General features: G+C 29.0%; 1 protein-coding gene across 1 annotated transcript; it reads right to left on the bottom strand.

The window, feature by feature from the left end:
• Positions 1 to 14,735: 14,735 nt before the first annotated feature.
• On the bottom strand, positions 14,736 to 17,231 carry LOC112288928 (large ribosomal subunit protein uL18y). The gene is made up of 8 exons (XM_024533682.3): positions 17,171 to 17,231; positions 16,978 to 17,047; positions 16,717 to 16,808; positions 16,340 to 16,466; positions 16,137 to 16,216; positions 15,718 to 15,834; positions 15,348 to 15,482; positions 14,736 to 15,120 (listed from the first exon to the last, which is right to left on the bottom strand). The coding sequence occupies exons 1-8, from the start codon at positions 17,171 to 17,173 to the stop codon at positions 14,863 to 14,865; spliced, it is 882 nt and encodes a 293-aa protein (XP_024389450.1). The 5' UTR covers positions 17,174 to 17,231; the 3' UTR covers positions 14,736 to 14,862.
• Between the last annotated feature and the right edge of the window lie 294 nt (positions 17,232 to 17,525).

Consider the following 17,525-nt stretch of genomic DNA (forward strand, 5'->3'; position numbering starts at 1 on the left):
AAAACCACGATAATGCAGAACCAGAAAGTAGAGTGCCAATAAACCTGACTTGTGATCCTGGAGTTGGATAGCTTTGCGGTTGAAGTTCAATTGCCAATTGTACTTGATTGATGAACCCTCGAAACTTTGATCTCGTACCATCAAATTTCTCAGGTAAGACAATTCTTGGTTCTCTAGTGCTTATAGGGTGTTGTACAATTGGAGAAGGAACGTGATTTGTTGTAGATGTTGAAGCAGCTCCGATCATCTCTATATCTCCACTTTCTGCTATTCTTGTTCTTTCCTGTGTTGGTGAATTGAGTTGATGCATCGCAAGCATTAACTCCCTCATTTGCTCTTGCATTTGTGCCATTGCACTCTTCATTTCAATAAGCTCTGCCATAATGGCACTAAGAAGAAAAATTTGTTTGATATTGCTCAAGACAAAAGAAAAGAAAGACTTGATAACAAAGAAGATACTAAGAACAATATCAGTTTAGAAGTGGGTAATCCGCAAACTTCTAATACGCTTATGTCTTGTCAAGAGAAAGGGGTAATCCACTCTTACTCAAGAAAAAACAAAGCTCTGATATTGTAAGTGTACTCTTGTCAATCTGTCAAGGTCAAGAACTCGATGAAAGCTAAAGAGTAAGTGAGACTTTTCTCAAGAAGAAATAGGACAAAATAGAAATATGTATATTAAGAAAGAAACTGGAATGGCTATTGCCAAAATACAAGAAAACTAGAGACCCTTGAAACTAGACTAGAAGCAAGAAAGGAGTTGACAAGAGTGAAGAAGCCTTCACTCTTGTCTCTATATATACTATCTAACTAGGGGCTACGTGGCGACGTTCTATAGGACCTCCAATATGTGTTGACTTTGTAGGACACATGCCTTGACTTACAAGGCAAGTTTTTCTACGTGTGGGCCACATAGTTAGCTTGATCTTCAAGCTAACAACATGTGTGGCACATGGCCAACTTGTTGACCACGTTTCTAATCCAAAAAGTCAATTAAAGACACCTATGAAGTCAAAGCAGCGTCTAAGAAGTTTCTAGGAAGCTTCTATATTAAATATTATACAATTAACTTATTTTTATCTACTTTTACTTACTTCTACCTATTTCTATATGTAATTATTAGCTTACATGATTATAGCCGTGACATATAAAGTATCATATCATTAAGTATAAGCTTTAGAGCTTATCAATTTTGGAGCTTTTTTTTGTGTCATTAACATACAATTGTGCATATTGTGGCTACATCTTTTTAAGCAATAAAGACCCTATTTGATGGTGAAGAGCACTATAAATTCAAAATAAACAAAAATTGCCATTATTATTTAGAAACTTATTGGCATTAGCACTTAAAGATACAAATGCTATTATTGAGTAGTATTTTGAAATAGCATCACAAAACATGAAAGATATCCAATCTATTTTTTAAATATAATTTTCAATTCAAGTTATATTCTAAGAAGTGTTGATAGTATTATCTTTCTACTTTCATAACATATGAAGAATAGTGGATTATTTTACAAAGACATAAATTTTTTTTCTTTAATATACTCTTTGAATACAACCAACTTGTTTTGTGATAGGCTATAGATTGGTCGAAATGGTGGTTGATTTCCTTCTTAAAGATCAATAAAATAATCATAAGAATAATGCTTTAGAAGAATATTTATATTCTTTTTCTCAATAATATCTTAATAATCTTGATATTTGCTTAGAATGCCACTTGAAATCTTTTCTCTATTAAAAATAAGTATAGCATATATAGCAAAAGTTGATCTTATTTTGTAGCTTGTATGAAAGCTGTTGTATTTATCAATAAGGATTTGGACATATTGAACTTATGGATTTTTATTTCATTAGCAAAAACTTGGACTAAATTATAGAAAAAATCAATGTTATGAAAAATAGTCTATTAGAAGAAAATATTTTTGTAGCTACAACAATCCTAAAATAATTAAATTAAAAAAAAATCTAATCATATTAAAAATTAATAAACTATTATAACCACTAATTGCTACATATAAAAGTACACTTTCATGGGTAACATCTCTGAAAGATAAAAAATGACTATCTATTACTTCTATATGGACAAGTTTGGTTTTTTTTATTTAAGGACATTTTTTATTTTTTAACAAAGTCTTCATCTATAAAATAGGATGAAACTCTTGAATCTAATAAGATTAAGACTTTGTGATTTTTTGGTCCTAAACAAATTTCTATTGTAAAACAAGATGAAGGATCTAAGGAGAGAATAAAACCTTTACTAGATAATGCATAAGATTCTAGCCACATGATCCCTATTATAGTTGAAAAAATTGGTTTTTTGATACATTGTCTTCTTTGACAATCATGTTTTTTATTTTGTGGTTGTGTTGTTTTTTGGATAATGTTGAGTAATGTGCTTAGATTATTTATAATATAGACACAAAAATTCTTGCCAATATTAAGTTTTTTTTTACTCAATAAAAGATTTGAAACATACCATGTTAATTTACATAGGTTCCAATCTTGATGAATAAGCTACTATAAACTTAGGAGTAGTCACTATGACTTGATTTGTACGACTTTAACCAAATCTTTGATCTTGATGTCTTTCAAAGAATTAATTTTTTGCATTATAATGGCTTATATAATTTATTGCTTAAGCCATTATGGATAAAAAAAAGCATTGAAAAGAATGAAGAAGGCTTCACTCTTGCATATATATATATATATATATATATATATATATATATATATATATATATATATATTATCTAATTAGAAGCTATGTAGTGACATTCTATAAAACCTTCGATATGTGTCTAATTTATAAGATACGTATCTTAACTTATAAGGTAACTTTTTTATATGTGTGCCATATTATTAGCTTGTACCACAAGCTACCAATACGTGCGACATGTGGCTAACTTTTTGCCTAGGTTTCTAACCTATTAATTACATATAGATACATATAAAGATGAAGCCACATGTATGAAGCTTCTAAAAAAAATTTCTACAAGACATTATCAAACTACATATTCTTATCTATTAATAATATTTAAGAAAATATTAAAATAAATACATATATCTATGATAGTAGTTTGCCATGATTGAGACTCAAGAAGTGATGCTATTCATTCAACTTAATATATAAAATGGGCCAAATATGTAGCCTGCATTATCCACTTGATAGAATATGTTTAATCTAGATGAGCTTCCAGATTTGATCTTCTAAGACATTGGACAAAATTGGTTATTTTTTACTTGATGTTAGAACCTATGGTAGTTCAAAAGAAGGAGATTCAATAATTTTTTTCATGTTTCTTAATTGTGGTCCATCCGTCAAGCTCTTCTTATTGTAGAGTGGAAAAAGTCAAATGAAATTGTTGGTGATAAATTGTCCATATTGCCCACAACTTCTATGGCTAGGGCTTCCAAAGAAGAGGAAAAGTTGTATTTTTTTATGTTGATTGTCAAGGGGTTGATCAATTCTAAAAAGACTTATGCCTTCCTTAAATATTCTACTCATTGCATGTCTGCTTTGATTGTTGGCAGGTGTTGTTTTTGTTGGTTGTTAGATCTTTATTTTAATGAGTTCTTTTGAGTATACTACATAATATTGTAGTCCAGTTAGATTAAAGAGTATGAGAGTTTTTGTGGATTAAACTTAGAAATAGGAGTTTAGAAGATCAATGAGGATCTTTAAGATATTTATCAATCTACTAATTGAATTGATATACTATTTTGTTCAATAATATCTAGCTTATCTTTTAATAATTTTTCAAAGTTTGAAATCAATTTAACAATGAAATTAAGAGATCATGACTTTAGAATATTAACATCAAGATTGGATGACAAGGCTAGCTGACACCTAAGCAAAATTTAGGAATTATTATCTATTTAATAAGTGTATTTTTTTTTAAAAAAAATTATACTTATTACTAAATTAGTTTTAGAAAAATATAAAAAATTTGAATTAAAATCAATAATTTAATTTTTAATTATTGAATTTTTAATTTATAATAGAATTTATTTAAGATTTAGGATTCGATTAGGTTTTGTTTAGGATTGATTCAAAATTTTGGTTAAGATTTAGAATTTTATTAAGAATTGATCTAAAATTGGTTACATTTGGTTATGATTATTAAGAATTATTTAAAATTTATTTAAGATTCTATTAGACTTGATAGAATTATTATTGTATTTCTACTTATCTTCCACAATTAAGTATCTAATACATTCTCAAGTAAGAATACATGTAATATGACACTAGTTCAAACCACCGTTCTTATAGCAACTTTTATTACATGGAGGGCCTAATAAAAGAAGTAGGACTATCTTCAATAAAAATATAATATAGGTTTAAAAAGCAAGAAGAAAGATTTCCTTCTATACTCTTTTTCATAGATTGTAGAAAATCTAAGGATATATTCAATCAAAGTATCAATAATGGATTAGAATCTTGGTTTCAAGCTATAGTCCACATAAGAAATATATAGGTTCAATACTAATCTTTGATTGACTATAAATTGGTCAAAAAAAACGATATAATGATGGTCAAATTGTATGCAAGTACTATGCATTGAAGTATATTATTAAATAAAGTAAAATAAGAAAGTATAATATATATATATATATATATATATATATATATATATAGTCAAAACCATAAAATTATAAATTCTTCTTATGATGCAATAAAATTATATTGAATTAGTTTGAAATATTTTTAAAAAATATTAAAGTAGTTTAAAATAGATAAGATTTCAAATAGTTTTGTCCTTACTTTTATTAATACCAAAAAATAAGAAAACCATAAAGAAGATTTTTAAAGATTATAATAATTGTACACCATGTGCTTAAATTATAGGATGCTTCTATAATTTGGATAAAAATAGGTTTAAAAAATAAATCAACTCCTTAAATTTTATTTCTAAAGACAATCTTAAATTTAATTCTTATTTTAAAAATTATTAAATTTTTGCAAAGAAGATATTATCTACTTAGTTTGTTTGGAATTTTTCTTTAATCACATTTATTTACTTCTATTTAATTCTACTTATATAATACTATGAGTATCTTTGATATAAATAAAAATAATAATTTTTAATTATATGATAAAAACTTAATAATAAAAATAATTAAAACTATGTTTTTTTAAAAAATCAATATGTGTAAATTTTATCATATTATTTGAGTGTGTAATAACTTGGTTATTAAAAATATTTTAAAATATATAAAAAAATCTACTTAAAACCCAAATATACCTTAACTAATAGCAAAAATAAATCATTTTTTTGTATCTATACATACATTTACATATATATATATATATATATATATATATATATATATTGTTTTAAAATTTTTAAGATTTTTATTATTTTTTATATTATGATATAGATTTATAGTCTTTCATATTTATTTTATTATATTCTATCATAAAAAAATATGTTTTAAAGGTATAAAATATATTTATAAATTTAATTTTTTTAACAGTTCATTGTAGAATTTTATATTTTTAGTGATTATTTTTATTAAGACAACTAAATGAAAATAATCAAAATGTTAAAGAATTATAATTTGGCTTAATTTTTAAGATTTTAAAATAATAGAAATTTCAAGATTATATTAGCAATTTACAATTTCTCTAAAAATATTATAATCTTAAATTATAACTTTGAATTTTTTATAAGTTTTATAACTTTTAATCCTCAATATAATGGCAATGTTAGAATAGCAGATTAAAGGTCTTCTTAAAGAATTAAAAAACGAAGCAGTGTGGAATATTTCAAAATAATGATTATAGGGTACATAAAGAGTTAATGTTTGTTCAAAAATATATTTTATTTGCAATTGAAAAAAATATATCCCTCAAAGACGTTTTTAGCTAGATGAAATTATAAACCAATAATGATTGGTGAAAAAAGTACAAACAATGTTATTTATCTATCTTCATTAACAAAGTACAAAACAATGTTATTCATATTTATCCTTTCCAGAAAAATCTAAATAAATTCAAATACTTAATTAAAATAATAATGAACAAGATAGGACTTAGAACTAAAATCTAGTTTCTCTCTCTATATATGTATATATTGTTTTTTGTTTTTCCTTCTTGTTGTAGAATTGGTTCTATTTATTAGAATTATTTTTATTCTATCTCCATTAAATTTTTTTGTAAAATAGAAATATTTTATAAATTTATAAATATCTATATATAGATATTTTGAAAATACTTTTGAACTGAAAATTTGAATGTATTTATAAATAATTTTACATGTTTATATTTGTTTCAGTTTCTTAAATATTTATTCTTTATCTAAGATTAAACTTTGAAAAAGGTTGTAGTAATAGGTTATGTATTTCTCACATTAACAAGTCTAAATCTTTTTAACCTAAAGTGTAGAAATATTTTTCATAGTTATTCACATACTAGGTGTTGAAACATCTTTGTGTAATCAAAAAGGTGTATTAAAATATTATTTTATACCAATATTTAAACTTATCTTCCTAAAACAATTTAATTATTCAAATATTTTAAAATAAATTTAAATTATTTTAATCAAAAATAAAAAAAAATTCCTTATTTATATATGAAAAAAATGTTGATTATCTTACTTCTACAAAAAAGAAATGGTCCAACTACAAATTTAGAATTTTTAGTTAATAAAAAAAATGTTGATTGCACTTACTGAAGTCATTTTAAATAATATTTTTATTTAAAAATCAACTATATTTTAATTAAAAAATCAACAAGGCGGTGGTAATTTTTTATATTGAAAAGAGTCTATGTTCCTTCTAATTGTAAAAATAAATTATAAATTTCTTCTTAACTATATTTATGTATTTAAGTATATTATCAAGTATTTATGCACACTAATCATGAAATAATAAATTTTAAGAATCATCTAAAGTATATTAATAGTAAGAAATATATATATTATTGATATAATTTATTAATAATTAAGAAGAGTAACATTCACACATAATTATTTTTACTTTTGTGGCTCAAAAGTATGCTAAATTTATTAAAAATAAAATATTAATATTTATAATATTCTTTAGAAATTATAAAAAAATAATAGATTTTATTATATTCTTAATTATTTAAAAGAGTTTATATTTGCATATAAAAGATTCTTAAGAATATAAAATTGTACTTTTTTATTTTGCATATAAAATTATAATTTTATATTATAAGCTTTAATATTTTCTTGATATATGTAAAATACAAATTAATTTATTATGTAACTAAGTAACTTATTTTTTGTCATTAACTTATTTCTTCTTACATCTCATCTACAAATCTCATGTAAAAATTTTGACAATCTAAGTATTTTTTATTTTTTTTGAAAGAACTAAATGTAATTGGTGCTTTCCATAATATTTATTATAATTTATAGTAAATATTGTAGCTAATAATATTTGAAATGTAGTGGAGAAAAAATGTTTATCTTCTCTTCTTTTCTTGATATATAAGAGACAACCACATCAATACATATAAAAGAAGTTTTTTTTCCTTCTATACACTCTTGTGTATGTGTATGTGCACATTACTTCCAACTACTCTTGTATCTCTTCAAGCATTCTTAACACATTATCAGCACAACTGCTCTTGTGTGCTAGTCTTAGTTCTTTAAAACTTATGTGCACCTTATCTTTCACCTTTTGCTCATTTTTCTTTTTTCTTTTTTCTTTTCTTTTCATTTCTATATTGCATTGCTTTATACTTTGCACCCTACCTATTGCATTCGGCATTCTACATGCCTTCACAACCTTACCATTGAGCTGCCACACCTTCTCGCTAAGTTATTATGCTCTATTGCCAATTGTCACACCTCGTTGAGTTTCTGTGCCTTGCCATCAAGTGTCGCACTTCTCCTATCTACGGCTGTTGTCGGCCACTATTGTTGCCATCTATTTTTGTTATTGTACACTACCATAGATCCTTATTTTTATGAAAAAAATAAAAAAATAAAAAAAATAAATTCTAAATTTTTAATATTTTTGATTTAAAAATCAACTTTATCATTTTATTTAGCCTAATATTTCAGGGTGAATTTTATTCAAATTTCTTGGTTTAGTCTTGTATTTTTTCTAATTATATATATTTATAATAAATACTTCAACCTTTTCAATTGCTTCTATTATGGTTCCAACTATCAGTATTATATCCCAACATTTTTGAGCTCTTCTATTTCCACCATTGGCTGCTGAAAGAAATAATTATTTATTATAGATAAAAATAATTAAAATAAATTTATTTACAAAACAACTCTCGAATATAATTTTGTTTGAAGAATCTCCTATTATAAACACTTCTATTTTTCTTGCTTTCTATTGGAAAGCCCATCTTTTCTTTTGTCATTACCTTATACTTGCATTACAATATCCATATTTAAAAATAGAATATCGAGCCAAGCGTTGGAAGAATTTTGAATCCAAGTTTGATTACTAAAAGACCATTTTCTTTCTACATGCATATCATGATAAGACACATTTATGTGTCTTAGATTCTCCAAATTTAAATTCTTTCAACAATGAAATGTATTGTATTATGTTACAACTATGGTTGTATGGACAAAGCATCTTTAAAAAAGAAATGATTGAAAAAATCTCTCTTTATATTTCTTCTTGCATCTACTGTGCTTGCACAACAATATAGGAATACAAAATTTTAGAATCATCTTAATCTCATATCCTATCTACTTCTTGTAAAGAAAAAAAATGAGCTATTCTTACAAAATACAAAAGCTTATTTTGTTAGAACCATGGTTCAAAAATTTCACATACTTAATATTTTAAAGTCTAAAAAATAATTATACAAACATAGAAAAGGTGTTCATAAGTACCAAGGCAATTATAGTTATGATCATTTTTATCTATATGAAGAGAATAAATATTTTATTATTAATTACAATAGAAAAAAAAAAAAAAAATCTTACATGTGTTCTTACCATAAATGTGGGATGATTGAACATTTAGTACATATGTGCCATACTTCTAAATATTTTCTTAAAATATTCTAAGAAAATAAAAAACTTTAAATTGAAGCTTGTAAAATTTATATCATAGATGGGTCCATAGATTCAATTGGTGTTGATGATTTAGAGGCTTATATGAATTACAAAACCTCTAATGATGAATCAAATGATACATTCATTGATTTTGCAACAACACATGCTATCTTTTGGAATAGATAATTTTTTATTAAAAAATCTTTAACTTGGAAAATTAAAAATTTTATAACCATGGCTAAATCAAATGCATTTTGTTTCCAAGAGAGAACAACAATGGTAAAATTACCTACAAGTTCTATCATAAAATATAAATATATAATTTTTACACTCTCACCACCTTGGAGTCTGATCAACTGCTACAATATGCATGCCAATGGTTATTACCTCTTAATTGCTATTTTAAATAGGTGAGAGGTTTTGATTCTTGTATAAAATCATAAAATTATTAAAAAAGCCTCTATTGTGATAAATAATTTATATCAAATTATAATCTAGTCTCCTATTATATTTAATTTTATATCATCTATCACAAAGAGTCACATTTTTCTCTAGCATAAAGGATTGAAATATCTAAGATTTACATTATTTTGGAAGATAATTCCATGTATAACTCAACATAATTTAAGATCTATAAATACAAATTCTATGAAATTATGTCATACATTTATGCAAGGCAAGATGATTGCTCAACCTTCAATTTAGAAACTCCTACAAGAATTACCACCAATACTTAAAAAGTTGCATGGTGATATCTATGGTCCTATTAATCCAATATCTACAACATTTCATTATTTTTTTTATCTTTGTTGATGCATCAAGCAAACAATCACATCTTTCATTATTATCAACCTAAAATATGGTATTTACAAATCTTGTATCTATGCTTATTCATTTTTAGGCACATTTTTCTAATTATCCTATTAAAAAATTGCATATGGATAATGTAAAAGAATTTGCATCAAAGTCTTTTAAAGACTATTGTACTGCAACAAGGACTAAATTGACATATTGTGTTTCATATGAACATACTCAAAATGGACTTATAGAATCATTTATAAAGCATATAAAATTCATTACCTGACCATTCTTTCATTAAGCAAATTTATTTGCATTTATGTGGGATCATGTAATTTTTCATGCTACAAAATTAATATACCTCTGTTCTTCTTCTCTTAAAATTATTATATCACATGAGCTCATTTCAAGTCATATTCCTCTTATATCTCACCTACAAATGTTTGATTGCTATGCTTGGATTCCAATACCAAAACCTCAGTAGTGTACTATTGAAATTTATTGATAAGAAAGCATATATGTTGATTTTGATTCACCAAACATTATTCATATTATTGATCCATCAACTAGTATAGTATTATGTGCATGTTTTTAAAATTTTCATTTTAAACAGAATATATTCTCATGTCTTCAAAAAAGAATATCTAATCAACAAAAAAATAGAATATTTGTAATTGGAATACAAAAAATATTTACAATGAATCCTGATCTTAGAACATCTTTGACTAGAACTGAAGTTGTCAAGATGTATCTAAAACAGATCATAGACAAAATATCTAATGGCTTCAATGATATACGTGGGATTACAAGAGTTTTCATTAATGAGGCTTATAATATACTTCCTCAAATTGTAATACTACTAAATAATATGCTTTATGTTATAACATCAAAAATTAAAAAGACTCATGGACCAGATAAGCAACTACAAAAGAAAAAAGCTATAACAATTGTTAATTCTGATATTTTTTTTATAGAAGTTCCTAATAAATCTACAAGACCATCAATTAATTTTGATATGTCTATACAAATTAAATCTTCACCTCATGCAATAAAAAAACTTGAAATTAGGAAGAATAATTTAAGTTGAATATATAATTATCTATTCTATATTGTACTACAAATAATATTTTGGAATAGACCATTTATTATAATAGATGAATCATTTGCATGCATGATTGCAAAAGCTCTTTTTTACAAGAAAGAGGATCCTGAACCTCCAACGATTGAGGAAGCAATGCATTGCTCTAACTATTTAAAATAAAAAATTGTCATTGAGAAAGAATATGCCTCTTCATATAAAAAAATATATATATTTGGTCTAATTGTGGACATTCTTACATCTTGTTCTGTGAGATATAAGATAGTATTAATATGCAAGTAAGATGCTAAGAGTCAAATAACCTGCTATAAAGCTTGTCTTATTGCTCAAAGATTTATCCAAAGATTTAGCATTGATTATAAATCTACATATTCTTTAATCATGGATTTAATTACATTTTGATATATTATTAGAATGGCAATTCATGCCATCCTTAAGACGTATCTCATAGATGTAGTAATTACATATCTGTATGATTCTTTTGATGTAGTTATTTATATGAAAGTTCTACCTCATTTAGAAACAAAAACTCTAAATGGACTTGCTCTAAGTCAATATTGGGATATAAAATTACACAATATCATGTAAGGTCCAAAACAATCTGAATGCATGTAGTATCAACACCTCTAAGATTATTTAATTACAAATAAGTTTTTAAGTGCTCTATTAATTCCTTGTTTAATTATCAAACAAGATGAAATTGATTTTGTAATCATTGTTGCATATGTTAATGATCTTAATCTAGTAGATACTAGATCTGCATGGATTGCAGCTCTTAACCTACATATCTATGAGTTTGAGATGAAAATGCTAGGAAAAACAACCTTTTACATTAGTCTTCAAATTGTACGTTTCAAAGATAGTAGCATTTTTTTTCTACCGACTAACGTATATTAGATAAATCTTGCGGAGATTCAATATGATTGATGCTTATTCATTTTCAATACCAATGATTGGACATAGTGATGATAGTGATAATCCATACTGTCCATACAAAGAAGAGGAAGAAATATTAAGAGATCAATATCCATACCTTGTAGTGGCTAGAGCACTTTTATATTTAGCCACATCTACATGACCAGATATTGCATTTGCAATTAGTATTTTTATAAGATATAGTTCATGTCGAATACTATGACATTAGAATGGCATCAAACATTTTTAACGTTGTTCAAATAGCACTGAAGACTTGGGATTATATTACACACAATCTATAGATTAAAAATTGGTTGAATATTGTGATGTAAGATATAAATATAATATTGCAACAATTAAATGTCAAACATGCTATGTATTCTTAAGACTTGAAGCTACAATATCATGGAAATTAGTGAAACAAAATATAACTACAACTTCATCAAACTATACAAAAATTATTGCCTTACATGAAGCATTGCAAGAATGTATTTGGTTGCGATCAATTGATAAACTCATTCAAACAACCTATGGACTTTCATATGATGATTCTCCAACTATCTTATATGACAATAATAGCACTTATGTTATACAGATGTAAGTTGGTTTTATTAAAGGCAATAAGACAAAGCATATTGATCCAAAGTATTTTAATTATACCCATGATTTGATTATTGATCAAGCACTTATGATGAAGAAAATTGAATCTACAAATAATCTTGTTGATCTCCTCATCAAAGCTCTCCCTTTGTATAACCATTGCCAACTTACTTATGGCATTGGCATGCAGTGACTTATTTTTCTTGAATAAGAAAGTTAATGAATACTTTAAATAATTAAGAAAAATGATGTTGTACTCTTTTTCTTTCATTTATGGTTTTGCCCCTAAATACAATAAGGTCTTCTCAGATAAGGTATTAATGAGGCAGCAACTATTGATCTTACAAGATTACAAAAAAGTATAGATCATAATTCTTTACAAATTTCATGTTATGTAAATATTGTGATGAGCAAGGAGGAGTGTTAAGAGCATTAAATGTAGCGAGGAGTCTCTATAATATTTATTATAGTTTACAGTAAATACCATAGCTACAATGTTTGGAATGTAGTGGAGAGAAATTGTTTAACTTCTCCCCTTGTCTTTGTATAAATGAGACAACTACATCAATACATAGAGAAAAAGTTCTCTTTCCTTCTATATACTCTCTTGTGAGTGTGTATTCGTGTGTACATTACTTCTAGCTACTCTTGTATCTACACATTCTCAACAATTTTGAAAAAAGTCATATAATAAAATTGTCTCAAGTCACTTTCATTTTTATAAATCTATAACTTCTTATTTAGACTCTTGTTGACATAACTTTTGTTTTTATATATTTTGTTTTGTTTTTAAATGTTTGTTTGCTAAAATAATACAAACTCAAAATATTTCTTTGAAATATCATTTGTATTCTTAATCTCACAGGTATTTTTTTATAGAAATTTTATATATATATATATATATATATATATATATATATATGTATGTATGTATATCATGGAATTTATGTTTGAATTATAAAAATTAAACTAGACAATAAGATTGTCTAAGCACTAATTTAAGATTTAGAATTAATTCATGATATTTAGTACCATAATATCTTATTAATATTTGAGTTTTTTTCATTTCATAACATAATACACAAGACTCTTCATCAATAATTTCAACAAATGTACATTAATATTACTTTCTACAACAGAAATTTCTACTTATGAAATGCAACAAACTTTGAATGTAGCAAAACAAGTTAGCAAAATTATTATTTTGTCAGCTCGTTATAATGTCCTATTATTTATAAGTCACAAGAAATAACAAAAAGTGCATTTTTTAGGATTTAAAATTTTGTGATATATACGTGCATATACATTTACACCCATAATAATTAGGCTTCAAGCTACTCAAAAACACCATACCAATTGACAACAAGCATTAATTAAAGAATTATAGGCACAGAACAAAGTTTAATTCATGCGTTTTTAGTAAATATGTGCTTTATAGTTTGTCTCTCAGTTTATATTGTAGAGAAGAACCTCACATTTTCCTATTTTTCGCATCAAAGAAGGTTCAATGAATCAAAAACACGTTTGTATTATTTTCAAGAACTTTTTTTTCTCATAGTGTGCTACATTGCATAATTTTCAGAGATCTGCTCTGATTTTCTGCTGCAGATGATAAATCTAATTGCTTTTGTGATTAAACAAATTTCACCGTTGAACATGCACTGAGTATCCGCCCTACATTGATTCTCTTCTCATTACTGTCTCTGTGCTGATTGTGTCCATCACTAAATTAGTTAGTTGCACAATCCTAATTCTCTATTAAATTTTGAGCGTAATTTTTCTTCAGTAGAAGGTCCAATTGGGTCTACAGTTTATCAAGGAGGCAACCATTGAGTCCGTCTCACACCCTTTCGTTCAAAGTCATTTAAGATTTGGTTTCCATCACAGCACTCGATGGTATGGAAGATGGTCTAATAACTGAAGCCAGCTTCATCGGGCGATGACTCATGCAGCTATTAGGTATCGGGACGAACTTCCAGAGATTGTTTAGTTTGCCCATGTAGTTACTCCAGGCCCTTCGATAGACTCAACTTTAGAGACTTGAAGGATAGAGGCAATCCATGCCTTAATCGTAAACCATTGTTTTAGTTACATCAGCAAATCATCCATATATTATCGTTACTGAATTGATTCCCTGCGGCAATCGAGTACCAGACAGACTTGGACCGATGCAGCGTAATCAAGAATGTCAGATGTACTTGAAATCCTGCATTCAACCCTAAACCTTGAAACTGAGGACAGACTGGTGTGTAGCTAAGAAGACAGCAAGCGTAGACAAAAAAATGCGTCTAGGAAAGACGGAAATGCAAGTCAGTACCAGAGACTTGACCAAATGCGAACCTTAAATACCCGAATGCATACAAATTAGCAGGCCAGATGGGCAAGCTGGGACAAGACCCTTCCTACTGCATGCTGATCTGTAATCACAATGGCAAGCGTACAATTCTAAGTCTATTCCTCATCCTCGCCGTTGATGGCGTTGAGACGTTTAACCAGGGCAGCCTGTCGCTCATCGTAGGTCAACTTCTGAATCTTCCACTTCCTCTTCTCAGCAGGAGCCTTCTTCTCAGTCTTCTGTTGAGTAGGGTCAGCGCGGATAGCAGCGTGCACACTTGTGTACATTTCTGCAAGATTTTCAGCTTCGACGCCAGCCTTGATAAATCCACTGAAGTGAGATTGGTACTTCTCAGGTTCGTCCTCCTTCAGAAGCTGGAACACGTACCAAAGGCATAAAAGCTTGGTGAGAACCAATTGAAATGATAATTTGCCCACTTAAACAGACAGCACTCAAATACAACCAACATAAGTCGATAGAAGCTGACAGCAGGATTGCAGAAGAATTCTAAAAGAATCTAATATGAAGATAAATTAAAACGAAGACTGTTAACATGAGGTGTCCTAATTTCAGCGACTGCAGTTAAGATAGGTTTGCATACCTTCATGTAGTCTGCGACGTGTCCACCCAAAATGTACTTGCGGTGAATCTCGGCATTCAGAGACTTATCCTCCTTGTTGTAACCTGCAAAGCGCTTCTCGCTGTGGGGAACGTCTAATCCACCGTCCAAAGCACCCTAAAGATATGACAGAAAACCAGGATATAAATATGAATGGACTTGACCGACCACTGAGAACCTCACCGAGATGAACATTTTCGTTTCCATTTGATGATAATAGTAAAATGAAAAATCACTCCATGGAACTATGCTCTGATGAAATTTTTGGATTGCAACTAATCTAGGTAAATACATATCTTGGTTCTTACACATGATACGATGAGAAAAAAGCATAGGTGATCGAGCGTGATACCTTGAGAGCACCAAAAACCCTGTTACCAGTGGTGGTCCTCACCAAACCCACATCCAGAAGTGCTCTGAAAGGCCTCTTTCCCTCGCCCTCTTCAACATTGTAATCCTCACCTGTCGCCTACAAACAAAAAAACGCAAGGCGAATTCGTTAGGTGGTCTTCAGAGAAGAATACAGATAGAGCTACACAGCGAAGTATCTCCCATCGCTGAAAAGAACCTAGCCTTCAGCCTCACATGCTCTGTATACCCTTCTTTGTCGCATCGAGACTTCCACTATAAACCAGAGTACCTAGGGAGTGAAGTGATTACAATTAGTGGGCGAAGTCAAGGAGCAGTGCCCATCCATTCATGTGAAATGAGACCTACTATTTCAATGAAAACAAAAAGGGTGGGAGAATGTAGTCAGTGAGAAGAAAGCACCTGCTCATTGCCGACGTACTCATCATCCAGGTCGTAATTCTTCAGGTGACGGCGGGCCAAGAGAAGGCCAGTGCAGTAGGCTGTGCAGAAACATAAGAAAAAATCGTCAACATCAATAAATTTCGGGTAAAGAAAGCATCCTGAGAAGAAAGAAAAATGACTTGATAGGTCAATACTGAATTAGAGAAAGTCCTGGAACTAACCAGCGGCGTAGTTGGTAAGTCCTCCCTTGAGTCCATACCGAGGCAGCTCATGAGCATATGCGGAAGTAAGCACAATATCACCAGCAAGAGTAGCATAGGTGATTTGGGCAACAATGTCCTTATTGGTCTGAAACGAGTCAAGGTGTACTTGCAAAAAATCCTACGTCTACAGAAGATATCCATATACACTAACCCTACAGAGCTTATCTTAGAAAAAATTTCCAACGCCATACCTCCACTGGCGATAATACCAAAAGAGTTCATTGAGAATGTAACCTGAAGTTGTCACCCCCAACAAGAAATTAAAAGAGTGAAACTACATCTTTTAACTTCTGTCCAGTAGCGTTGCACTCTAAAATGTAGAGTCAGAAGGATACGAAACGAACGACGAAACGGTACTTCGGGGTGTTGTACTTGTTCTTGTCCTGAGTGGTCAAACGGATCCTCGCCCGGTAATCGGTTTTACCAGCTGCATAATCCATGCACACAATCTCAGATCCGCAACAAGAAATACCAGCAGAAAACCTAAAACGAGAAACCCCAGCGATACAACCCTCTGTACCAACGACACACAGAAAAGATTCAAGATCAAGGATCTTCGACAGTGAGGGTGACAAATGCCACAAAAAAATCCGCACCTCTCCTTCGTTTGTACTTGACCTGAAACCTCTTGAAGTAGGCCTTAGTCTTGTTAGGCTTGATGAAAGCCTGATTTGAACAAAACCCAACAAAAGAAGAGCACAATGTAAGTCGAAAATGGTACCAAACATACAAGAATTGCTTGCAAGGGTAGCGGCTCGACGTGAGAACGCGGCGAAGCAGGGCACGTACCATAGCTGGGCGAGCTCACAGGCAGCAATGACAGAGCGAGAACGGCGACCTGCAGAGAGGCGCATCAGAGAGAGGGCCAGAAGAGGGAGCAACGAAACCCTTACAGCAATCGGGCCTTGGGGGCTCCGATGGCCCAGGCTGCCCTCCGCCGTCCGATCCCCGAAGCCCTAAGCCCCCTGTTCTCGTGCGTTGTTCCCATAGTCCCCCGTGTTCGCAATGATCCGCTTGACGGTTCATTCATTGGGAACGCTCGGACGTTTTGGAGCGTTGAGGTGGAGGCCTCCCAACTCATTCGACTACCACTATAAATATACTTATATTTATATATATGCACATAACAATATAACCATTTATG

The sequence above is a fragment of the Physcomitrium patens genome, chromosome 11, assembly GCF_059467195.1.
Source record: "Physcomitrium patens ecotype Gransden chromosome 11, ASM5946719v1, whole genome shotgun sequence".
Classification (NCBI taxonomy): Eukaryota; Viridiplantae; Streptophyta; class Bryopsida; order Funariales; family Funariaceae; genus Physcomitrium; species Physcomitrium patens.

What these genes read in the sequence shown, in the direction of transcription:
- LOC112288928 (XM_024533682.3), bottom strand. An exon ending in CAAGTACAAACGAAGGAGAG is followed by an intron (nt 16,809 to 16,977) that starts GTGCGGATTTTT and finishes TGGATTATGCAG; the next exon opens with CTGGTAAAACCGATTACCGG. An exon ending in ACCGTTTCGTCGTTCGTTTC is followed by an intron (nt 16,467 to 16,716) that starts GTATCCTTCTGA and finishes GACTCGTTTCAG; the next exon opens with ACCAATAAGGACATTGTTGC.